Source organism: Elephas maximus, chromosome 14, assembly GCF_024166365.1.
Source record: "Elephas maximus indicus isolate mEleMax1 chromosome 14, mEleMax1 primary haplotype, whole genome shotgun sequence".
In the NCBI taxonomy this organism is placed as follows: Eukaryota; Metazoa; Chordata; class Mammalia; order Proboscidea; family Elephantidae; genus Elephas; species Elephas maximus.
In genome coordinates, this window is record NC_064832.1 from 72,074,206 (window position 1) to 72,100,749 (window position 26,544).

Below are 26,544 nucleotides of genomic sequence, written 5' to 3' on the forward strand. Positions count from 1 at the left end.
AGGAACCAAGATGGAGGAGGGTCAATTCTTTAAGTGACTGATAAACACCATTACTGCCTCTATGAAGATATAAGGAAAGCCATTTACTTCCTCATACACACAGACAATGAATTAAGCCCTCAAGCATAGCACCATAAGAGGCACTTAGTGAATGCTTTTTGATGGTGAGGACAAGCTTAAATTAGAAACTCATTTGATTTCCTTTCCCACCCCCCATACTGTATCCCTATGTTTCAAGGACTCTCACCAGTCCTGTGGCTCTCTAATACTTCTAATTATGGGCTGGCTAGTTCCTCAACTATCAGAGATATTTTCAAGTTCAGGAATCTTAGGTGAATTCAAGTCATGAAGCAGAGTTCTGCCTATTTGTTGTACCTAAAAGAGTATTGAAGGCTTCAGCTAACTATTCTGCATGCTCAACACTGACTGGGTAGTGTGACTGGCCCCACAATGGTTCAAAACTCACCCGGTACAGAAAACACTAGAAAAAGTCAACCACACTCAAAGTAGTCCTTTGTTCTGAATCTTTTTACTCCTGTATTTCATTTATACTGTTATTATTTTGTACTTCACCTATGAGTTTGTCTCTGCATCCACATTTTTAAATTCATTTATGCCCAATTTATACCCTAGTACCTGATACTAACACTAGGATTCCAAACAGGGCTTATTAAATGTCCCAGGTAATTCTGAGGTCTAAGGGTAGCTTTGGGTAGTCAGTTTAACATGTGAACATTAAGAGAGCAAAGAGAAACTAAATGTGCTTTACGTATTTTTCATATACATCCCCATATCATTCTTATGAGCCCAGAGCAAAATTTTCATACAGAGCCTCATGATCTAAATAAAGACGTATTTACTGCCAAAGATTTAAAGTTTAATAACTATGAAGGAGATCATCTAGAGTTTACTGATGACTGGCTCAACAAGAGGCGGGGAAGTTAAAGAGGACGTGGTAGACTGATAAATACCGTACCCTCCCAGCTGTCATTCTTTCTGTGTTCTCTTTTTATACAAACCATCATGTTAACGTTGGCCATCAATACCCAAAGAAACTGCACTCTTCCCCTAAACATGTAACAACCTCACTGCAATTATAGATTCTTCTATCTGAAAGCATTGAGTTTCCTCCTTCCTTTCATCTTGTCCTCTGAGCTCAAGCAGCATTTATTTCACATTTGCATGTGTGACAATGGTTTCGTATACGCACTAAGTTGCAAACACTTCTCTGCTATTTAACCTTACCGAGGATTTGTGAGCTAGTATTTTGTGGTACTTCTTTAAAATACCATATGGAGCTCATTATTGATTTAGGAGACAGGATTTAGTACTTTCAGCATAAAACCTCACTGCTGTCGAGTCGATTCCGACTCATAGCGACCCTATAGGATAGAGTAGAACTGCCCCATAGAGTTTCCAAGGAGTGCCTGGCAGATTCAGCATAGGAATGGTATTTTAAGGGACTGTAGAGAGAAAGAACTTTCTCTTTCTAGAGAGAGTGGATCTCTGGTGGTACAGTGGTTAAGTACTCAGCTGCTAACCAAAAGGTCAGTGATGCAAACCCACCAGTTACTTTGCCAGCCATCCAAGGGAGAAAGACGTGGCACTCTGCTTCCATAAAAGATTTACAGCCTTGGATACCCTATGGGGCAGTTCTAGTCTCTCCTTCAGGGTCGCTATGAGTTGGAATTGACTCAACTGCAGTGAGTTTGGTTTTGGTTTGGTAGACAGGTTGAGTGATTGTGGATTTGGGTATCACAAAACCATTTCCATTTAGCATAACAGGACTCCACTGCATACAAATATGAAGTAAAACCAAAAGCTGATCCCTTTGGTCAACAGAGCTCCATAGCACTTGATTGTAGCTTTCAGTGCTGATGGCACACATCTCATCTCCCTTCCTGCACTGGAAAAAATCAGAGGTTTACCTTTTTTACCTGTGCATTTTCTATTTTGTAGATGGATGGGAAAAAAATTTAAAAAATGAACCAGCCTCATAAGCCACAATATTCTTTTGCATGGAGTAGTCTAATGTGGCTGCTCATAGCTTTTCTTAGAATGTCATGAAACCTTTAACTATATATTTACAATCTTAAGAATTAGAGAATGGTAGTGCCAGAAAAGATATGGTCCAAATCTTTCATTTCATAGGTAGGGAAACGGGTATGTTTGTTTTTATGCATACAGGGTAGTCACTGATAAAAGCTTTAAAAAAATTAAGGCAAACCATGAAGAAGGGAAAATAGAAACAGATCCTTTAAATTGATGTCATTCTCCTAGAAGATGCAAACTCATACAGAACCACTATAGAGTCTCCAATTATAGTCACAAATGGAACCACCTGATATTTCTTGGCAGCTAATGACATCCAGAGAGAAAAAGTGAGTTTTCCTACTGCATATAAATGCTCATCTAGGGGTTTGGTCCTTACCCCACAAACCATCTAATGGTGAGTCAACATACTTTTGAAGGTGCTTAAAGTAGTACAGAATTTTAAAAACCACCACACAGAATTTTAAAAACAACCATGCTCACCTCCTTTAGCTTATCTACATCATCTTTCACTTTTTCGTAGATTTCATTAGCTGTTCTGAGTTTTTTCTTCCACTCTGCTACAGCTTCTGAGTCAATTTTACTTGGATTATCTGCAACTGTATGTTTGTCTTCATTCTGGTTGCCCTGCATCAAAGTTAAAGGATCCAGAATAGTCTTGATCTGTGACTCCAAGCTCAGATTTTTACTTTTAAGCTCTTCTACCTCTTTCTGCAGACAATCTATTTCATCCTGAAAAAGGATTGCACAACATTAGATGCTAAACACATAAGTACGCTAAACTGAAGCTGATGTGATTTTAAAATTTTATAATCAAAATTCTGCAGATGCGTAGATTTACAGATCAAACAATTATGTAGCCAGGAAGTCATACACCACTGACATTCTCTAAATGTCTTCTGACTCTGACAAAAACTGGCATTTCTATTGCTTTTAGTGTAATTCAATGATAGTTTGTAGTTTCAAAAAACTGAAAATATCAAATCTTTGATTCTACTTAAGATATCATTCAGAAAGCAAGAAAAGTTGTTTGAATTCCAAAAGGGAAATAGCTTCCATTTCAGAAGAAAATTTTGAGGCACATTTAATCACTTTACTAAGGGGAATTAAAAAACACAGAATAGACCAAGATGATCTATTACAGTTTTGCTTAATGTTTACATTTTTGCTTCTATACTCGAAATAAGAGTGAAATCATACATTTCCTTTCACTTTTTATTTCAGAATAATACCGGTAGTTAGTTTTTAATTTCTAACTTTTCTGGATTCTGGTTCTTTAATTACCACCATGACTATTCTAAGTATTAGTTTTCCCCCTTTGGAACTACTTATTTTAAATCCAGTCACTAGACATTTATGCCAGAGCCCTTTTCTGTCATACCGTTTATTCATCTATAAACAGATACTTCATTAAACCGAGGTTGTTAGAAATTCTGTTATTAGAAAATAAACTCCACTGTACCCAAGTAGCTCAAAATGCCAATGATTTCTCCAAGGATTTGATTAGGTTTAGGACCTAAGAATGATAAATATTTAAGTATTTAAGGATACACTGCAGAATTAACACAGATAATACTATTTACTATTTTAAATTATATACATTTCAAGTTCAATAGCATTATAAAATGAGATAGTCACTTTATTTGAATATATTTATTAATAAACAAATATACAGGAAAACACATATGAATGGACATTTTTCAAATCATTTATTTATGCTTCACTTCATTTCAAAAGTTATTTGAGGCAGCTGATGTGTTTCACATGGACATAGTTAAACATATTTTTTGTTCAAAAGGAGAGCAATAGTATTCCCTCTTTAGTTAACATAAAATGACAACGGGGCTTAAAGTCTACTATTCAAAAGTATATGCACTCCATTAGCATAAAGTTATTAAAAATTCCATCACCTTGTCAAATGAGCCTGCTCATTCGCCTTTAAATAAGAATTAGAAAATAGCATATTTCACTCTAAAATGTCTTTGCTGGTATATTAAGATATATTTACTTTACCAGAATTGTTCAGGCATAGGATCATCAGTGAATTTTATCAGAAACAAAAACAGAATGGAGGTTTTAATCACTGTTTACCAGAGCACTCATAATGCCTCGTGGGACTCAAAAGACTGACTTTCACAAGATGGTTTTCCTTTATCTCCCAACTTCTTGAGGGAGCAAATACTTCTAGAATGATGTGTCTGTTGAGGTACAAATTTAAATTAAAAAAGGAAATGCTTCCATTTGTTCCCTTTATATCCAATCCTGTTCTCCCCTTCTTTGACACTTAAAGAAAAAAAAAAAAGTTCTTTTCCTCTATTTGAAATGGAAGAATGGGAAAAGAAAAAGAATTTGTTAATTTTTTTTTTAAGTTGGCATTTAAAATAAGATTTCATGGGATGTTTACTCTTAGAAGTCTACAGACCAAGGTAGTTCACTTTTACCTTGAATTCATTACTGTTAATCATCTTAAACATCATTATTTACCTCATATTCTTTGTGAAGTAACTCAAGTCTAGTTTTCCGAAGGTGCTTTCTGACTGTATGACTTAGCATAGGTTCACTTTCACTTGTTCCTCCTATTTAAAAAAAAAAAAAAGTCCTAATTTTTCATTCTGATTTGGGCAAAATGAAAATCAACCCTTTATTTATTGTTTTATTACTTCTCCAGCATTACTTCTATCCTTTCCCTTATATACACATTCTAGGCTACCATCCAGACCTTGTCTCTATTCCAATGCTCAGAAAAAAAAATTATCAAATAACACCTTAAGAAATACCTTCAGTAAAACACCCTATGTGTGTTTACTTACCTATGTATCTTATAGTAAATTCCATGAAGCAAAGGCTGTATTTTATTAAGGTATCACATTTGGACTACTATACACTCTGAACATTTGACAATTATTAAATATCAGTAAGACCAATTGGCTACTCAAACGTGCCTGATTACTGGTAACACAACTGAAAAGATTAATGGGTCTTTTCACTGATTCTAACAACCCAGTTACAATGGTTTATCAGTCACCGCATTAACTGTACACCCATAATGACTTGTATCAAATACCCTCGATATAAATATCAGAGCTCTTCACTTATGCTTGGTTACCGTATTTTTCTTTGTATTTCTTACCATCATGTTAGAAAGGCATTTTACTGATGTTCTTTTTCAGGACCTTCTATCCAAATGCAAGGATGGATGAACTATTTTACTTGATAGAATTTACAAAATGTCACTTAGATATGAATGAATGAAGGCATGAGACAGGATTTGAAAAGAACTGGAGGTGGGGGACATTCAAATTCTTTTAATCATCGAAGCCCATATTCTGCAAGAAAAAACTTGACTCTTTGGTGAATTTTAGTATAGGTAAAAAATCAGAGATAGAAAGGTCAACCCTACAGCATGCAGCACAGCAGAGAGCTATTCCACTAGCCGACTTCACCCAGATAGCCAAGAAAGAGACCCTGCAGCCATCTCTCATTCTGTCTTTGGATATCTGAGTTCCAAAGTCCCATTAGTTCTTCCTTTGGCTCTAGCATATATCTTCTTCCTTCCCATTTCCACTGTAAAAATCTTATTTATGTCCATTTTCCTTAATTTGGGACTATTACAATGACTTCTTAAGTTTTCTGAAAGGTGTTTTCTATACATGGCTAATTACAGATTCACTTTCAATTTCTCCTAAAGCAAAAACAAACAAAAAAATCATTTTAATTTTTGCAATCTAAGAGAAATAACTTATATGAGCATAATAATAAAAAAAAAACTAAAAATGTTCCTTAGATGTTTTATTTTTCAAGGATGCTCTAGTTGAAGTTTTATTTCCCCTCTTGCCTACTGACTCTTCTTTTCCACCTTTAATCCAGACTCACATTCGCCTTCACCTGAGCAAAAGCCTTACCTGACCTACTCACATCCTGTCTCTCCCCTACAATCTAACCTATATGGGCGCTGCCTGAGTAAGACCCCTTAAAGCACATTTTGGATCATGCAGTTCCCTTGCTCAAAACCATCATGTCCACCTCGCCCTACTTCTCACCTAAAGAGCAAATCCCTGATTTAGTTTATCACTCAGGTTCTCTACACTGAAGTCTCAATTTACCTTTTCAGCCTCATTATAGTAGTCAGATCCAAACCAGACTACTGAACATTTCCAAAAACATGCCCTGTGCTTTCCAGCTTCTAAACCTTAGTTCATGCCATCTCCTCTGCGTGAAGTGCCCTCCCTAATCTTTATCAGTGGAAATTCTATCCATCCTAAAATGTATAGCTTAAAGGCCGCCTACTTCATGAAGCCTTTCTCAGTGTTCCTAGGTGAACCTCCTTGCCTGAACTCTCTGGGCTGTTTTATTGGCCCTGAGAATCCGCTGCTTTAAACCTTTAATATTTTGATCCACATGCATAGCCTTTCCCAGAATGTAAACTCCGTGAAGCTCTGAGGATGGTTTCTCTTAGCACCTCTCATAGTGCCTAGTGTCCCTTAGTTGCTCCACACATACATTACACAAATTACTAATCCAGCCAGCATGTTGGCCAAATAACATCACTGAAAATTTTCTATTTCAGTCTTCCCCCAAATACACATTATTTGGAGATTGTTTCAAGTCTGTTTCTACATGTACATAAAACAGGCCCTTACCGATAATCTCTTTGCAAGGATTTTCAGGAGTGATGGGAACTCTGCAAGCTGGACACTGGCTATTATTCTTCAACCACAAATCGATACAAATTGAACAAAATACATGGTTGTTGATGCATATGACAGGCTGCCGTACCTTGAAAAAAGAAACATTACTTTTAGTACAGGGCAAGAGTCGTAACTGGAAACTCAATATAGTTGAGAGAAAACAAACTGCTTCTCTAGAGTACAGCAGAGCGGGTGCTTTAAAAGGGAATATAAAACGTCTAGCATTTATAGAAGTGCTGTTTTGTATAAGAAGCCTCATTGTTGCTTACAGTCGTGTTTCACTTAACGTCCATGATATGTTCCGTACAACAGGATGTTACGTGATTTGGATTTTGCGTGAACATCATATTAAATACAGGCAGTCCCTGGATTATGAGTAAATACCACTCCTATGTCTGTCTTTAAGTCGAATTTGTATGTAAGTTGGGACAGTTAGATATGGTTCGTATCTAATGTCAGTTAGTCAAATATTTGTCTTAGTATACAGTATATAGCGTACCTTTCTATATACAAAAAACATTAAAGAAACACTTGCAGGTACACTAAAACATCTTTAACATAAAAATACAGTAATAATAAAAATAATGTTTTGATGTGTACCACAATGTAATGCCTGTTTGTTATTATGAACCACTGTATGTAACTTGAATTTCCAATACAATAGGCTTTACGGGGTTGATTTGTAAAAAATCGGATGTTTGTAACCTGGGGATGATAGAAAGCATAGTACAGTCATCCCTCTGTATTTGCAGGGGAGTGATTCCAGGATCCCTTGGATACCGAAATCTGCAGACCCTCAAGTCCCTCATATAAAACCACACAGTATCTGCATACACCCTATGCACATTCTCCCATATGCTTCGTATCACCTCTAAATTACTTGCAATACCTAACACACAGTGTAAATAGTTGTTTCGTCACAACTGAAGACTTGCTTTGGAAGGTAGCCTTTCTCTTCTACAAGGCTCTTCTGTAAGTTTCTTGAGCTCTTCTGGGAACACTGACTCTGCCCTGGCGTCAGTCAATGCCGATTCCCCCATGATCTTGAAGTTTTTGAGGCTGTAGAGCTTTCCATAGCTAGCCAGCCATCCCTTACTAGCCTTAAACTCCTTCCTCTCACTCTCCTCAACCCCCTCACACTCAGCCTCTCAAGGCCTGCTCTGACCACTTAATTGCTTTTTTAGGAGGCATTTTTTCACAGACACGAAGGGTGCACACAAGTAGTGAACAAACAAGATACACGGTGAACAATGTTGAAATACCAAGTGCTGGGGGGAGACAGGATCTGTAACATGGTGGGCAGCTACAGCACGTTATGCCTACGCATCCCTTCATTCGCATGGACTCAGTGTACTGCTCAGTGAGAGGCAAGTTTTGCTCTTTGGACACCCCCCACCCCCCAGTATTTCTGATCCACGGTTGGTTGAATCTGCTGATTCAGAACCTATGGAAACAGATGACTGACTTGTACAATACATACAGGGGCCAGTAACATAGGCAGTTATTATGACTATCAAGGCATATGTATTACAGGTTGTATGTGTATTTATGTGTGCTGTACCATTACACACCTCGCAGCGCAGTCACTTTGTATACAAGAGACAGGAGATACACATGTTGCGTGCCAGACGCTGCTTCATTGGCTATCTCTGGTTACATCTGCTACGTCCCCTTCTCTGATCAGGATTTCTGAACTCTATTATAACCTCACAGGACCATGGACGTATATGCACTGGGACACTGCCCGAAAAAACATTATGTGGTTTATGACTACATAAGATATTAGCTGAGATAGCAGCCACGGAGACTGAAACTCTTAGTATATTATGAAATCGTTTCTTTCTTAGCATATTATGAAAATCTAGCTACATTCATGGGAAAAAGAAAATGCTTTTTGTCCCACTGAAGCTAGGACATTTTTCCACAAGATATTCTATTCTAGAATTATGAAATATCAGGATTAGAAAGTTCTTTAAAATTCTTTTTGCTCAATTACCCATCTTACTCTTGAATCTTTCCCTCAGTCTACTATATTACAGAATAATAGCAACTGACCATTAAGCATTGACTTCTTACTAGAAATTTCCCAAAACCTAAGAGGTACGAAAGCTAAAACAATCCCAAAAGGCATAAGCCATACTCTCAAGTAGTTTATAAGCTATACACCAAACAACGCTGACAGAAAGACTGACAAATACAAAATACACGAATTCCCAACTCTATTTAAACAAGTACAAATAATAATACCTTATATTTATATTGAGTCTTGTATTTCACAAACGGCTTTCACATACATTCTCTTTTTTTCCCTTTCTTTTTACAACCCTGAGAGGTATATTTTACAAATAAAGAAACCAAGGCATGAAGAAATTAGGTGGTTGCTCAGGGTTAACTGGGTGTTTTGACTACATATAGTTACTTTTTCAAGGAGCAAACAGAAAAGACAGAAGTTGCTTTGGCTTTCTTCATAGCATTTACACTACCTGGTATGACCTGTTTGGTTACGTATTTATTGTCTCCCTGATTAGAATGGAAGCTCCAGGAGAACTTCTTTAGTCTCATTCATTCTTAAAACGCTGGCTCCTAGAAGACACCTGGTACATATTATACAGTCAATAAAGGTTTGTTGAATGAATTAGTTACTATTAAGACACTATTTAACATTCAATTAGTTTGGGAACTTGTCAAATAGCATGACTAAAGAAACAAAAAAGAAACAAAGAATAGAAATGCCTAGGCTTTCACTTGATTCACTTGATTTACTGTGGTAAAGTGCTTGGATGCTAACTGGAAAGTTGGATGTTCAAGCTCGCCAGCCTCTTTGGAGTAGAAAGATGTGGCAGCCTGCTTCTGTAAAGATTTCAGCCGTGGAAACCCTATAGGGCAGTTCTGTTCTGCCCTATAGGGTCCCTATGAGTTGGAATCAACTCAATGGCAAAGAGTTTTTGGTTTTCACTGTGGGGCTCAAAACACTGTAGACTCATCTTCATTATTTTTCTTGTCCCAATACTAATAACAATACTAGTGCAGAGCCCTATTGCAGTGGGGACTAGAAGACTAGAAACTGGGGGAAAGCAGAGGAAGTAGAGGGAGAATGAAGACAGAACCAACACAAACCACTTTCCTCAGAGAAACACTTGCACTGGTCTCCATGCCTCAGGATACTATAATATTCAAACTCTAACTCTTCTTCCAAACTGTTCCTACTAGCACCAAGCAATGAATGCTAATCTCTGAGGTATTCTTAGTCAGGATCTCAAGTGACAGACAACAAGCCTGAAATTTCCTTGCAGGTTCTGTTTTTTCTTAAAAAATCGTGTGATTCTGAAACCCAGACCATAATATATTCATGTGTGTTTTAATTCCATTTTTTGGTCATAAAGCTTTTTAAGAGCAAAATTAAAAAAAAAAAAAAAAATCAAACTAAGTACCAGGAAGATACTGCTGTTGTCTAGCTTTAGCTTCCCCCTCCCCTAAACACACACTATATTCCTAAAAGTAAAAATACTTTCAAATGAAGAAGCTCAGATAAAGCAGAGAGAATTACATCCTTGGACTGGTATCTACTTTTAGAGCTGTGATTTTATTTAAGTCATTAACTCATTTGATGGCAATGGTTTTTATGGGTAACTCACTTGAAAATCAATGAAAGCCAATACTCATGACTTAAACTGTGTACATTATTTAAGGGAAAACAAGGTGCTCTCCCACCTCCTACAGGCACCCCCCATTTAAAGACTGCACATTTAAAGGCCATCTATGTATTTGCTCCCACAAAAAGGTTAAGTATCTCTTCAATCCTAAAAAGGGTTCTGAGCAACTTAGTGGCTGGTACTACCTTTTACTAAGATGGGTAAGACAGGTGAGGAGCAGGTTTCACACATGGTGGAAATCAAGAATTTTGTTTTGGCCACATTAAATTTGTGATACCAACTCAACTTTCAAGTAGAGAAATCTAGCAAGGCAGGGTCTGAGAGTCACTGGCATAAAAGAGAATGGCATTTAAAGCCATGAGATCTCCTGCACAGACAGGATAGCTGGAGAAGAGAAGGTATTCCAGGACCAAGGCCTGGGGTTTTCCAGCATGAAGAGATGAAACAGAGGAAGAGTAGGAGGAAATAGCAAAGGAAACTGAAGAGGCGCCTGTGATATAGAAAAGAACAGGAACAGGGTCTAACTGTAGCCGTGACAAAAACATTTTTCAAGAGGGCAACAGTAGCCAAATATGTCAACTGTTGATAAGGGACAAAGTTTGATGAGGACAGAGAAGTGACTACAGGATTTGACTGCATGGAGGTCACTATGATCCATTACTGACAAGCAATGTTTCAGGGGAATACTGGAGATGAGAACCTGACTGGAGGTTGAGCAACAAACGGGAGGTGATGAGGTAGACAGAATATAGATCATTCTTTCATGTTTTGCTGTAAAGAGAGAGAGTAAAAAATGAGACCATGGTCAGGAATGCTGATGGAAATAATACAATAAAAAGAAGGATGTGATATAGGGTTGCTATGAGTCGGAATCGACTCGATGGCACTGGGTTTGGTTTGTTTTTGGTTAATAATGGAAGAAGCTGGTGGGTAACAGCCATAGATAGTAAAGTTCCTAAGTCAAGAGTAGAATGGATTCCAAAGCACAAGAGGGAGGCTGTGGCTTAGAGAAGAGTGAGGACCTGTTTTCCATGGTAACAAAGGGAATGAGGAGGGCGTAAGAACAAATGCAGAGACTGGACAATCTGCTGAGGAGGAAAATCATGTTCCAATTGCTTATATTTTGTCATTAAATATGAGGTAAGGTTACCTACTGGCTGAAAGTCAGAAGGGGGAAGGGATACAGATTTGAGAAAATAGGAGAATAAAGTTATTTTGAAAAGTGGGAAGTTTACTAGGGACGTATAGCAGGATGGCTGAACATTACTGGGTTCTTATTTGAGGTCTGTGGTTTTGAATTTAAAGAACAATTAACATACGTGTGTATTTTTCTGAGCAATATTTAGCTGGTCAGGTTCAGACAGGAAGTAGATGAGTAGCTAGTTTTACAGAGCTGGGGTTCTGCCAAGGGCGGAAGAGAGAGACAAGGGAAGGATGATAATAAATGCCCAGGAATAACAGGGGAAATAAGAACATGCATAGCAACAACGGCAGTAAAAAAACGCAGGAGTCAACCAAGTGATGAGGCTGAAGGAATCCTGGAGAGTAAATATGATGAAAATACGATCAGAGAAGGAGATCTTACAGGCAAGATACTGGAGGTGGCACAACAGCTTTCTCTAATGTTTTGTCCTTGGGCCCTCTTGTCTTGACACAGTTCTATTCTCTCCCTGAATTTCATGTGTCACGTGGCTTTAACATCTGTTCTATGCTGACACTCCCTAACTTCCCTCTGTAACCAGGCCTTAGTAAGTGGCAGAGTACAGGCTTCAACAGACAAACCTGGGGTCAATTCCTGCACTGCCACTCACTGAGCTGTTTGACCTTAGGTAACCCATTTAGGTATTCTGGGCACCAGTTTCCACCTTTGAAAATGGTGGCTTAACCCAGTACCCTTTCCATAAAGGTGTTAAGATTAAATAAGATAATGGGTATAAAACACTTAGCACAGACTTCTACACAGCAATTTCTCAGGAGGGGGGAGTGAGGGGAGTAACAATACTACCATCTCCTCATGGAGATTCTGCAGCTATCTGGACAATACAAGAATAAATAAATAAATAAACCCCATTGCCAAGTCGACTCCAGCTCACAGTGACCCTATAAGATAGAGCAGAATTGGAAGCATGTTGCCACATCTTTCTCCTGTGGAGCAGCTGGCAGGCTTGAACTGCCAACCTTTTGGTTAGCAGCCGAGCACTTAACCACTGTGCCACCAAAGCTCCATCAGGACAATAAAAACAAAAACCAAACCTGCTGCCGTTGAGTTGATCCCAACTCACAGCAGCCCTATAGGACAGAGCAGAACTGCCCCATAGGGTTTCCAAGGAGCAGCTGGTGGATTCAAACTGCCAACCTTTTGGTTAGTAGCCTGAACTCTTAACCACTTCGCCACCTGGGTTCCATCTGGACAATAAATATATCCAAAACCAAACTTGGCTTCCTCCACACATCCGGTCCTCCTCCTCCGTCACTCCCTCTCACCTAAGTTAATGGTACCACCACCTAACCACCTGAACTAGAACACTCAGAGCTGTCCCTGACTCACCCTTTTTACTTATTCTCACCACTCGATCTGTCACCAAATACTGTTATCTAGTATCAAGTCTAAGAAGCCATAGATTTTAAAATGCACCAATACACCACTGAGAAAAAAATAAAAAGCAGTGCCAATTACAATTGTAGGATCCCATCATTTCTAAGATGCTATCAGATTTCAAAGATGTTATAAAGTAACATCTGAGAGTAACCTAAATATGGCAGTTTTACTTCTAAATGTTCCTTTACCTATTATCTATCCCTTCTTTTCCAAGCTCACCCCACTAATGAGGTGGGGTGAGCTTGGAAAAGAAGGGATAGATAATAGGTAAAGGCATTCTTTTACCCTGATCTATTATAATGACCTCTTTACAAGTTTCCTTGCGTCCAAACATTCGCTTCTCAATCCAACTTTCACACAGTTGCTGGAGCTGACTTCCTAAAATATGGCTCAGCAACTTTCATTATTCACCTGCAAAATAGCGATGGTCTTTTCACAGCTCTCCTGCATAAAGGCAGTGGTTTTTTCCTGTTCAGGAGCTTTAAAAACATAATCTGGTTCTTAAGTAGTCATTTCCCTTAAATTAATGTCATTTCCCTTAATCTGACAGTTTACACTTCAGCCACACCAAAAAGGACCTGGACAGCAGGAGCTTCCTATTTATCATGCGGGCTCTTATCTCTTAGCTTGATTTGTCCTGCTGGCTTCTCTACCTTTCTCAAACAATAAAACCCAAATTCTTCCCATCTTTTAAGATGCAGATCAAATGCTACCTTTCCTGCAAGGCCTTCACTAATCCTTTTTAGAAATAACCTTGTCTTTGTCTGATTCCATAAGGTATCCTTCATGTATTTATTTAATGCTCACTTCTTTCTGAATTGTGCTCTACTTAAAAACTTGTTTGCATTCTGCCTTCTCTCTTAGATTTCAGCCTCCCTGGGGGCAAGGACACAGCAGTAACCTGCTCACCTGTTTCTACCTACAGCACCTGGCACAATGCCTTGCACACTGTAAAATTAATAAAAGTGAATTTAGATGTGCTAAAATAAAACGCTAAAATAATGCCCCCAAAGCCATCTCAAGAAGCAAAAGGTCAATGGCCACTGCCAAACTACGAAAAAGAAAAAGTTTAACCTCTCCATTTAATCTGCCAAATGATAAAGAGCCACAGGCAGACACTCTCTCTGCTCAAAGCCACTGACAATGTTACCCACAGAAGGATAGTTTTTATTATTCAATAACTGGTATTATCACTGCTACTGTGTTGGATTTTAGGAACAGTTGACTAATTCATTTCTTTGGACCAAATATTTACCAGACAATGACAATTTCTAAGCAATAGTTTAAATTTAGCTTAGTAGAATAGAAACATATAAAGAAAAAAAGAACTACACTTCCTAAAACAAGTTTTGACTGTAACCCACAGGACAAAATACAAAGAATCTGTTGTTGTTGTGTATGCCATCGAGTCACAGCAACCCCGTATGACTGAGTAGAAAGTCCCCATTAGGGTTTCCTAGCCTGTTACCTTTATGGGAGCAGACTGCCAGGTCTTTTCTCCTGCAGAGCAGCTGGTGGGTTCGACCTGTCAACCTTTTGGTTAGCACCTGAGCACCACCAGGGCTCCTTACACAGAATCTAGCCCTCCCTCAATTCCTGTCCACCTGTCCTCTTCTACCAAGATCCTCCTATGTACAACACCAAAACACAGATTATTTTCCTTGAAAAATCTTCTCAAGACACAGAAATGGTCATAATTTGCCTGAGTTATTAGACTTTATATCCAATTAACTCTCCAATGAGTTCTATGGCATTCAGTCCCTCCTGGAGACAAACAGAAATGTCCACAAATATCGCCAGAAGTCCCTTGCGGGGGCAAAGTCTCCCATCCACTTCAGAACCTAGTCTAGGATATTCATATGAATCCTCCTTACGGCTGGTAGAATCAAATCCACTTTCTGCTGCGGAAGCTGAGATTCAAAGAAATAATGACACAGGTTATAAGTGGCAGAGGCAGCACTTATATTCAATGATTCAGCTACACATCGAGATAAAGAAGAGAGAGGCTGGGATGGGCAGGGGCTATACAAAAGGGCACAGATGCAATCAGCGAGAGGGAAGAAGCTACAGATCAACTTGACCAACTAGCCTGGCAATTACACTCAAAATCAATTCCCCTACCCTTTTGGCACCTTGCTGGAGATAAGTGAAATTCTTTTTTGCATGTATGTCAAAATTTTATACATTTTCTAGTGAAGGACTTGACAGACTGTGAAGAAGCATTAGGGTGCTAGGTAGAAATGAGTATTATCAGGAGTCCCACCATTCCATCTTGGGAATTTGGAAACTTTTCAAAATAAAATTCCCAGCTAGCCCTTGCTATAAGAAACCTCTGATGCTGCACCAGAACTGAGGTCCTAGAACTTTCAAACTATGTGATCCCAAGAACTAAATTGTTGTTTGCTGGCATCGAGTCTGCCCCCAACTCATGGCAACCCTATGTGCATTGGAACAAAACACTGCTAGGTTTTGTGCCATTTTCATGACCAGCTGTGGATCGGACTGTTGTGTTCCACAGGGTTTTCACTGGCTGATTGTTTGAAGTGTATCACCAGGCCTTCCTTCCTAGTCCATCCTTGTCTCCAAGTACCGTGGAAACCTGTTTCTCGTCATAAACAAACAAAAAACAAACCTGTTGTTGATTCTGACAAATGGCGACCCCATGTGTTACAGAGTAGTACTGTTCCGGTTTTTTGTTTTTTTTTTTTACTGTTCCATAGGGCTTTCTTGGCTGTAATCTTTATTGAACAGATTGCCAAGCCTTTCTTCCATGGTGCCGCTGGGTGGACACAAATTTCTAACCTTTTGGTTAGTAGTCAAGTGCAAACTGATCATACCAAAGCAAACCAAACCCGTTGCCATGGAGCTGATTCTGACTCATAGAGACCTTACAGCGACTCTATAGGACAGAGCAGAACTGCCCCCTAGAGTTTTCAAGGGGCGCCTCGTGGATTCGAACTGCCGACCAGTTGGTTAGCAGCCATAGCCCTTAACCACTATGCCACCATGGTTAAATGATTATAGCAACACACAAATGTTCACTGACAGACAGGTGGCTGCTGCACATAAGGTGCACTGGCTGGGAACTGAACCAGGTATCTCATGTCAAAGGCAAGAATTCTACCACTGAACCACCATTACTTAATGCCTATAGGTCTGGGTCCCCATCCTGTCTAGGTAAAAGGGGGTGTAATGAATCTCCCCTCTCCTACCCTCATCCTACCAGGCCTGCTTTAATAATAAACTGGCATTCCATTTGAAAAATATGTCAGCTATTATACACAACCCTAGTAATTAATCAGGATGTATCAGCTTTTTTGTGTTAGTTTTTAAATTGCACTCTAGGTACATGTAATGGACTGAATTGTACCCCTCCAAAATATGTGTCAACTTGGTTAGGCCATGATTCCCAGTACTGTGTGGCTGTCCTCCAGTCTGTGATTTTCCTACGGGTTATAAATCATAATCTCTGCCTGTGGTTAAAGACGATTAGGGTGGGATGTAACACCTTTACGCAGGTCACATCCCTGATCCAATGTAAAAGGAATTTCCCTGGGGTTTGGCCTGCACCACCTTTTATCTTACAAGAGATAAAAGGACAGGGAAGCAAGCAGAGAGTTGGGGACCTCATGCCACCATGAAAGCAGTGCCAGGAGCAGAGCAGGTCCTTTGGACCCAGGGTTCCTGCGTGGAGAAGCTCCTAGTCCAGGGGAAGACTGATGACAAGGACTTTCCTCCAAAGCTGACAGAGAGAAAAAGCCTTCTCCTGGAGCCGGTGCCCTGAATTCGGACTTCTAGCCTACTGGACTGTGAGAGAATGTACTTCTCTCTGTTAAAGCCATCCACTTGTGGTATTTCTGTTACAGCGGCACTACACGACCAAGACAGTACATAAAAACATGAAATTGTTATACTCTTCTGAAAGTGACTGTTCAAACTTATTTTGATCTGGAAACATGGAAAAAATGTGAAACTTGTACTCTATGTGGCCTTTTTCAAAGAAAATTACTTGTGACAATTATGTGCAAGGCTGGTTCTTAAATCTACCCTCAGGGACTGAAAGGCAACCAGGATTCAAATGTGGACTCAGTACAGTGAAAGGATCACTTGTGGTCAATGAATAGCCACCAATGAATACCGAATGGTTAATACATTTTGTCAACCTGGAATTGTCTCTAAGTTGCATAAGACTTTGTTCTTACCCCTACCTTTTCAAGATTTTAAATCAAAGTATGGGTGAAAAAGAAAGCAGGCAATCCTCCCTGAGAGATGGAACCCTTTCAATAGTATCCCTAGTGGGCAATAGTCTAGTCTATTACTGGACACTTCAAGAACTGGGCACCCCCATGTTCTCGTGTAGCTGATTTCATATGTGCTTATTTCAGTCAGAAAGCTTGTCCCTTTATTGAATAGAAACCTTAATACTCTAGAGCTACACAAAACTTCATTCCTTCCAAATGAAAAAAAAAAAATACTTTAAAGATTCACCATCACGTCCATCTATTCCAAATTCAATTTCAACTCCTTCCAAACTCTTTCAAAATGCTCTGGTTTATTCACGTTTATCTTAAAAGTGTGGTACCCAGTGTAGTGCCAGGATGACCTGCTGGCCAATCAATAGCCCCTGGCTTAGTCATCTAGTGCTGCTTTAACAGAAATACCACAAGTGGATGGCTTTAACAAAGTGAAATTTATTTCTTCACAGTAAAGTACGCTAAAAGTCCAAATTCTGGGCGTCAGCTTCAGGGGGAAGGCTTTCTCTGTCTGCTCTGGAGGAAGGTTCTTGTCTTCAATTCTTCCCTGGACTAGGAACTTCTGTGCACAGGAACCCCAGGTCCAAAGCACTCACTCTGCTCCCTGGTGCTTCTTTCTTGGTGCTATGAGGTCCCCAACTCTCTGCTTGCTTCCCTTTCCTTTTATTTCTTGCAAGATAAAAGGTGGTGCAGGCTACATCCAGGTAAACTCCTTTTACATTGGATCATGGTACTGGAGTTACGATCCCACCCTAATCCTCTTTAACATAAAATTACTATCACTAAATGGAGGGCAATCACACAATACTGGGAATCATGGCCCAGCCAAACTGATACACACATTTTTGGGGGGGTACACAATTCAATTCATGATAGCCCCAAATGGATATCTATTAATAACTGGTCTCATATTCAAGTGAGGAATAATGGAATATGAGACAATAGTGTAAACAGCATTAGAGGTCTAGTTGGCTGACAATTCTTTTCAGAAATCTCCTGCATCCTTTCAGAAAACTAACTGTGGGTCACATTTGGCTTCCATCATGAAAAAACACACATTCAGCCAATAAATGTGTACATGCTACAACAATTTGGTTTCACAGCTTGATTCCTAACTGAAGAGATGAACCTCTGGTACTACCTAGAGATAAATTTAAATGTCACTTAACAGGTAATGCAGGCTAGATTATTCCTACGTTTTGGCTTGCTGGCCTACTAGTCCAAGAGATAGAAAAAAAATTGAGGAAATAGGCAAGCACACATGTTATACAACACTCGTTCTACAGGATGGGTAAGTAACTTCTTAGGCTGTATCATGCTCTTACTTGAATCTACCTGAGGAGGTAGAGATAGGTAAAATGCAAAATGTCTATAAACTTCAATTTTAAGTACATTTATATTCAAAAGACAATGTACTAACCTCATGCATACTTAGACTCAATCCCCTACTTCTTTCCTCTCCATTCCACTGCACCTATCTTATCCATGTCTCATCAGATTTAAGGCCTAGGCACTTCAGTGTTTCCTCCCTCTCCATTCCTCCTTCAAGGTAATATGCATTTTTTTTTTTAATACAGTGATGTTTAGGGGACAGTGATTCCTAATTCTGTTGAATAATCTTAAGGGAAGATTGTGATGGTGAGAGTTAGGGAAAATGATGAGGGCAGCACAGGAATAATCATTTGGAAGAGGTTAAGCAGGAAGGACATTCAAGCAGACCTTACAGGACACCACAGAGGTGACCAGAGATGCTGTGCATCAGGGAGGTAAGAAGTGACAAGAAGAGACCATGGTGTGATTCCAGGCCATGTTGTTTCCAGTACCTCACGAATACGGTGTGTACATCTGTGGGAAGGGGGTGGTGGGTACGGCACAAGCAAATCAGATTTGCTTTAACTACAGAAAAGGTAACAATCCTATGGATCCAGTTAAAAACCCTGGATGTACTGTGGCAATTTCCAGAACTACAAGGTCTCACTGTTGGGAGTAACTTCTTCACTTATAAGTGTTCTAGCCTCATAATGCAACTGAGAAAAGAATATTTACAGGAAAAAGGTGGTTTTCTCAGTTTGAGTGCCTGTCTTCAGTTCCCACAGTAAAGGTTAACAATATTATTATGTGCCAGACTTTCTGCTAAGTACTGCATATAAACGATCTCATTTAATCCCCCCAACAATCGGAGGGTGGGAGAGTTGATACTATTAACATTTCCATTTCATACAGAGAAAAACTGAAGCTCAGAGAAGTTAAGTAACTTGTACAAGGTCATGTAACTAGTAAGTGGCAGAGCCCAGATTAGAACCCGGGGAGTCTGAATGCAGAGCACAGGTCCTCAGTGACCACAACTTTCTGCCCCCTAAATAAACAGAGAAATGTCTGTTTCCAAATCTTTAGTCTTTACTTTTATCATTTTGATTTTCATTTTATAATAAAGCTAATCACAGAAAAGACTCCAAAATTGTCTGCTGGTGGATGAGCTCAAATGAGTGTTTCAGAAAATAATCCACTGAAGACACAAATGAGAACTACAGAAGTTCAACCACCACAGACTCTAAGCCTTAATTTCCTTATTTAAGAAATGGGGAAAATTAGTTCTATTTCACAGCACCGGTGTGAGAAAATGAAGTAATTAAATGCACACAAAAGCATTTAGTATTCTGTAAATCACTGTACGCTATTAGGTATCATTTTTGCTAAATACAAAATAAAAAGTTAAACAGGCAGAATATATTTCAAACACAACTGCAAAAGATGGACTATTAATGGAAACTAGATACAATGTATACAATTAAGAGCAAGGGAAAATTATTTCCCAAGAATATTTTTATCCTCATTTAAGGCTAGCTGTGGAGGAAATTTACTCAGAATTTAACACATAATCCCGAGAGTTCATATCAGGAGCCAAATGTAGAGAACTGTAGCAAATAGAAACATCACCTTTCCCCCTAGCCAGGTAGGCAGTGGTAGGAAATGCCAAGGCAAACACCACCCTCTATGAGGCCTTCCTTGATCTCTCCAGTCAGAATTGATCAAGCCATCCCCTAAATGTCCACAGCACATTTGCTATTTTGCTGGCATTTCATTCTGACTGGGATCAGAGATAACAGTTGCTTCCAAACCTGCCTTCTTAATGCTTCTTATCTCAGTAAATTCACAGACCACCACGAACACCACAGATGCTCATACTGGTTGGGCCTCAAACGTCTGCCCACGGAAGTTTGTATGTCTCAATTCTAAGCCTCCAGTTGTTGTTTCACAGACTGCACTCGGGGTAAACACAGAGACACATCACAAATCTAAAAACAAATCAGGGTGGAAAAAACCAGCTTGTGCACGGTATCTTCTCCCCTTCCCGACCTACGGGTAAAGAAATGCTCTTTAAGAAGCCGAATGGGAGACACAAATGGAAATGAAAGCGAAGTGGCGAATCCATTATAACATTCAAAACTCCGTTTCTAATTCAAAAGTACTTTCTCCACCTTGTTTCACAAACACATTAGGCATCTGTGGCACCATAACCAGGGGCATTCTATCTCCTGACCCTTTCTTGGAATTAAAAGACCACGCTTCTTATTCTGAACACCAGTCAGGGCCAATACTATTTGCTTTTCACATTTCGAACCCACAAGCCAGAGTAAAGGCCATCCTAAAGGCCGGTTTAGAAGGAAAGGCTCTTGGAAATGGAAAAGCCTCCCCAATTTGTCCTGTAGGCCCAAGAACATGAACAGCCTGGCTGTGCAGGGAGCTGAGAAATACTGAGGCGATGCCCCCATGTAACGTACTTTGGGGGCAGCTTCGCTACACACCATACTAGGTTGCACAGGGGCGTAAAATATTGCTTAGATTTGTTTCGGACAAGCATCCAGACGCCGGCGCCGGTCCGCGTGAGGCCGCCGACTGTGGCCAACAGCCCTCGCTGCCCTCCCCCCAAACCCCGGGCTGCTGTCATCCTCATCCTAAAGGAGCCCAAATGAGCCCATTAATCACAACGCACTCTGGCCGTTCCCCAGAACGCGGCCTCCCATCGCCTGAGGAGAACGCGGGTTACGGTCTTCTCCCACCACGGCGCCTCACGCCCCTTCCTTGCCCCGCTTGGAGACCGTTCTCAGCTCCGGGGGGCGACTTCATACCCTACTCCTTTTTCCTGCTGTGCCCCGAATCACCCATTACCTTCCCCAAGCAAATGTGGCACGTGATGGGCAGAGTGAGCGACAATGTAACGTTCTGCACGGTCTGAGCCATGGCAGCGTTCAGAATCCCGCCAACACGGAAGTCCCGCCGACCGCGGCTTCTCGCAGCGTTTAGGGCCGCGCGAGGCCGGCTACGGCGGCCCGGCCGGGCCAGAACCCACCAGGGAGAGGCAACGAAAACGCGTTTTCAAAACGCGCTGTCAACGACAATTTTTCCTTCTTTCCTTCATTCATTTTTTTTTTCTCTTTAACTTTCCCCATTCAGAAACTGCAAGATTGTTGAGAATGGAAAGGAAGGTGACTTACTATAAAACCCACTGCCGATGACTTACTATAGGCATTGGAAATCTTGAAAGTTTAAAGGAAAGAGAACCGGTAATAGTGAAAGGAGGAGAGAAGGATACGGAAAGCAATTTTAAATCCCAAATCTTTCCCTCGAGAGGTGTGGGGGAGACTTTATCGCCTAAAGATTAAGTCCACACAGTTTGTAAACACACGGAGTAATCAAAACATGAAGAGAAAAGGCGTTAGATTTCTCATTTAGTTTTTCAAACAACTTTCCGCCACACTCAGGCTCCCTTTCCATTGTTAAATGATGGACTTCAAGAGAGGACGTCAATTTTATTCGTTTCGTCTGTTTTCAGGACTACTGGACACATTTAATCGCAGCTTTGCCTGAAGACAGGTTTTCACGTTGGCCCTTCTGTGCTTTCTAAGTAAAGAGAATTTAAATGTAGGAGCCACAGACGCTTACGTACACCCATAAGTGAAAAAAAAAAAAAAAGCTGCAAATGGGACGCGCCATCCAAACTCCCTGAAAGCTCTTGCACAGTGCGTTTTCACGCCTTCATTTCAGGGTTCATGGTTGGATGTGAAATGTACCACTGGGTTGTCGAACACAAAAGGAAAATTTGTGAGGTTATAAATTAGCATTTCCTAGCCAATGAAAGAAAGTCTCCAAAAGTTCCTAACTGAATCTTAAATATTTTATCAGACTTGGAACTTAACTGCAACTTGTTTTTAAGAGAGAAAGAGCTGATGTGATAAATTTATGCAAACAAGAACAGTCGGAGAATTGAAAGATTTGGAAATAAAACCTACTGGACTACTTTTTTTTTACTGTTAGAGGAAAAAAGAGGCAGTATAGTGATCAGGAGCAACCTCATGGTTAAGAGCATGGGGTTCTAGAACAAATTACTGGGGTAGAAATCCCTGCCCTAACAAATTACTAGCTCTGTGGCCTTAGACAAGTTATTTAACCTCTCTGTGCCTTAGCTTCCAGGAGCCCTGGTGGCACAGAGCTTTGTTGCTTTCTGAAAGATTGGCTGTTCCAAGCCACCAAGATGTGGCAGCCGGCTTCTGTAAGGATTTACAGCCTCAAAGGGCAGTTCTGCTCTGTCCATGGTAATTGGGGGGTGGGCAGGTTGTTGGCCCTAGCTTCCTCACTGGTAAAACTATACGAGATCAATGTAGGTTTACTATCATATCTATAAAAGGACTGTGCAATAATGAGATTGGAGCAGCTATCAGTTCACAAGAAGCCCAAGTTCAGCTCAAAATTGGCTCACAGGTGACAGCAGGATTTCTCCCGAACAGCTCAGTAATTTCCTTTCCTAGAAATTTTTAGAAATTGGAGACCATTGTGTGTTTGGAAATGGAGAACTGTGCAAAATAGTTATACTTATTCTTGGTTTAATTGCTCCTTTTTTAGAATGCCAGGTATAAAAATCAACTCCTTTGGCTGTTTTCTGGTTGTTGAAAGGCAAAATAATATTTATATGGGGTCTAGAATTTACATGTTTTGCTAATGCATCTTTCGTGTTCCTGGCTGTAGATGCCCAGGCTTCAGAATGAGGAAGCTACAGGTCATTATCCACTGTCATTCTAGTTTTGCCTTGTCTCCATTTTTGTTTTCTTCCCTTTCCCCACCTTGTCTTGGTTTATACCTACCATGATATTTTAGGGCTGGTCATTCCACCCTGAGTGGGGTGTAGGACTGAGAATAATCTGCTTCTCACATCCATCCCTACAAACAGTGCAAGCAGGAAGACATGTTGAAGACTTTTTTTTATCGTTTACCAGGGCAAGTTCATTTTTTGTAAATTATCCTGGTGATTAGTGTCAATACCTAGTCCCAAAGACAAATTTAAAAACATCATAACCTGCATTTAAGTAGAATATTAAAACCTAGATTGTTTTCAACATCTCTTTCCACATTTATTATCATTGTCATTCATGCAACTTCTCAGTGATGCTTTAGTGTTTTGTCCGCAAGGCTATTTCCGCACTGATCATACGGTATTAGAGTTGACTGTTTATATAGCCGCCCCCACAATAGATTATATGTTTCTTTTTTTTTTTAACAACTTTACTGAGATATAATTCACATTGCATATAATTCACCCATTTAAAGTGTACATTTCAGGGAATTTGGATGTGTCTGTGAAGCTCCCATGACCTTGCCTTAGTCAAGGTGTGCTTAACTCCGTCTTACCCTTCACCAAAGTTACCACTAACCTATCGTCTGGTTAGGGTTTTTCCCTCCCCACGCCTCCTCTCCTGAATTACTGTGCTGAGTGCTGAGGACCATGGTCTTGGGAGACACCTAGCTCAACTGGCATAACATAGTTTATGAAGAAAACATTCGCATCCTACTTTGGTGAGTAGTGTCTGGGATCTTAAAAGCCTATGTGCAGCCATCTAAGATACTCTACTGATTGCACCTTGTCTCCAGCAAGGGAGAATGAAGAAAACCAAAGACACAAGGGAAAGATTAGTGCAAAGATCTAATGGACCACAACTACCACAGCCTCCACCAGACTGAGTCCAGCACAACCAGATGGTGCCTGGCTACCACCACCGACTGCTCTCCCAGGGATCACAACAGAAGGTCCCGGACAGAGATGGAGAAAAATGTAGAACAAACTTCTAACTCACAAAAAAGACCAGACTTAATGGTCTGACAGAGACTGGAGAAAACCCAAGAGTACGGCATCTAGACACCCTTTTAGCTCAGTAATGAAGTCACTCCTGAGGTTCGCCAAAAATTAGACAGACCCATAAAACAAAATGAGACTAAATGTACACACCAACCCAGGGGCAAGGACTAGAAGGCAGGAGGGGCAGGAAAGCTGGTAATGGGGAACCCAAGGTCGAGAAGGGGAGAGTGTTGACATGTCATGGGGTTGACAACCAATGTCACAAAACAGTATGTGTATTGTTTAATGAGAAACCCATTTGCTCTGTAAACCTTCAACTAAAGTAAAATAAAGAGAAAAAAAAGTATATATTTCCATGATGCTTAGTATATTCATCACAGGTGATTTTAGAACGTTTTATCACCTCCAAAAGAAACCCTGTACACTTTAGTTATCACCCTGCCCCCAACACCCTTAGTCCTAAGGAACCACTAATGTACTTTCTATCTCTATAGATTTGCCTATTCTGAACATTTCATATAAATGGAAGCATACAACGTATATTCTTTTGTGACTGGATTCTTTCATTTAGCATAATATTTTCAAGGTTCCTCCATGTTGTGCCATGTATCAGCACTTCATTCCTTCTTCTTATGGCTGAAGAATATTCTCGTATCTGGATATGCCACATTTTGTTTATCTGTTCATCAGTTAATGGACACTTGGGTTGTTCCCACTTCTTGGTTATCATGAATAATGCTGCTGTAACTGTTGGTGTACAAGTTTTGGTACGGACTATGTTTTCATTTCTTTTGGTATGTACCCAGGAGTAGAATTGGTGAGTCATGTGGTAACTCTATGTTTAACCATTTGAGGAACTGCCTGGCTGTTTTCCAAAGTAGGTGCACCATTTTACATTCCCACCAGTGGTGTAGAGTGTTCTAATTCCTCTACATTCTGACCAACCCTAGTCATTATCTGACTTTTTGATTATAGCTTTCCTAGTGGGTATGAAAGGAGCTCTGGTAGTGCAACGGTTAAGTACTTGGCTGCTAACTGAACCCACCAGCGGTCTGTGGGAGAAAATATCTAGCGTTCTGTTCCTGTAAAGATTTACAGCCTAAGAAATCCTACAGGGCAGTTCTACTCTGTCATATAGAGTTGCTATGAGTCAGAATTGACTGGAGAGCACGCAACAAGTCTGTGTGAAGTGATATCTCATTGGAGGTTTTTTTGGAAGGGGGAGAGTTTGATGGCTAATAATGCAGAACAGAGCCTTGGTGGTGCAATGGTTAAGCGCTAGGCTGCTAACCAAAAGGTCAGAGGTTTGAACCTACCAGCGGCTCCAACCCACCAGTGGCCCTCTGGAAGAAAAGACCTGGCAATCTGCTCCTGTCAAAATTTACAGCCTAGGGAACCCTATGGGGCTGTTCAACTCTGTCCTATAGGATCGCTGTGAGTTGAAATCTACTAGAGGGCATATAGCAACAACAGTGTTGAACATGTCTTCGTGTGCATATTGGCCATTTGTATATCTTTTTTGGAGAAATGTCTGTTCAGATCCTTTGCCCATTTTTAAAATTGAGTTCTTTGTCTTTCTATTATTGAGTTGTTAGAGTCCTTTTTATATTCTACATACAAGCCAGACTATGTTTCTCGTGGTCAGGGATTATATCTAATTTATCTGGTGTCTGGAAAAAGTAATATGTTCTTTAGGTACAACCTCACTGTATTATAGACCTAAACCGTTTTATTTTAAACATTGTCTTTACTTATTTTTCACTTCAAAGTGGAAGACTGTATAGTTTTTTGAAAGTTATGAAAATAATAGAGGCTCATCTTAGAAAGGTTAAGCCAGGCAAAAATAAATAAGCTTCTCTATACTTCTGCCTCACCTCCTTAATCCATGAAGTGATCACTATTCTAGAGCATATCCTTACAAACATTTAAATTCACATATTACTGCATGCAAAAACTATGAATAGGGTCATACCATAGCATAACTGCTTTGTTCACATAGTATTTTTTATATATATGTATATATAGAGAGAGAGAGAGAAGTCCTGGTGGTGTGGTGGTTAAAGCAATCATTGACTGCTAACCAAAAGGTTGGCGGTTGGAGACCATCCGTGGCTCTGCAGGTGAAAGATGTGGCAGTCTGCTTCCATAGAGATTTACAGCCCTGGAAACC

General features: G+C 40.0%; 1 protein-coding gene across 1 annotated transcript in view; it reads right to left on the minus strand.

Moving 5' to 3' along the window:
• OBI1 (ORC ubiquitin ligase 1) overlaps nucleotides 1–21,545 on the minus strand; it is a 46,760-nt gene extending 25,215 nt beyond the window's left edge. The window contains exons 1-4 of the mRNA XM_049853131.1: nucleotides 21,416–21,545; nucleotides 6,693–6,828; nucleotides 4,537–4,628; nucleotides 2,536–2,784 (exon numbers count right to left, since the gene is read on the minus strand). Of these exons, the coding sequence (XP_049709088.1) occupies nucleotides 2,536–2,784; nucleotides 4,537–4,628; nucleotides 6,693–6,828; nucleotides 21,416–21,487 (549 nt within the window). The 5' untranslated portion in view covers nucleotides 21,488–21,545. The remainder of the gene's footprint in view (nucleotides 1–2,535; nucleotides 2,785–4,536; nucleotides 4,629–6,692; nucleotides 6,829–21,415) is intronic.
• Between the last annotated feature and the right edge of the window lie 4,999 nt (nucleotides 21,546–26,544).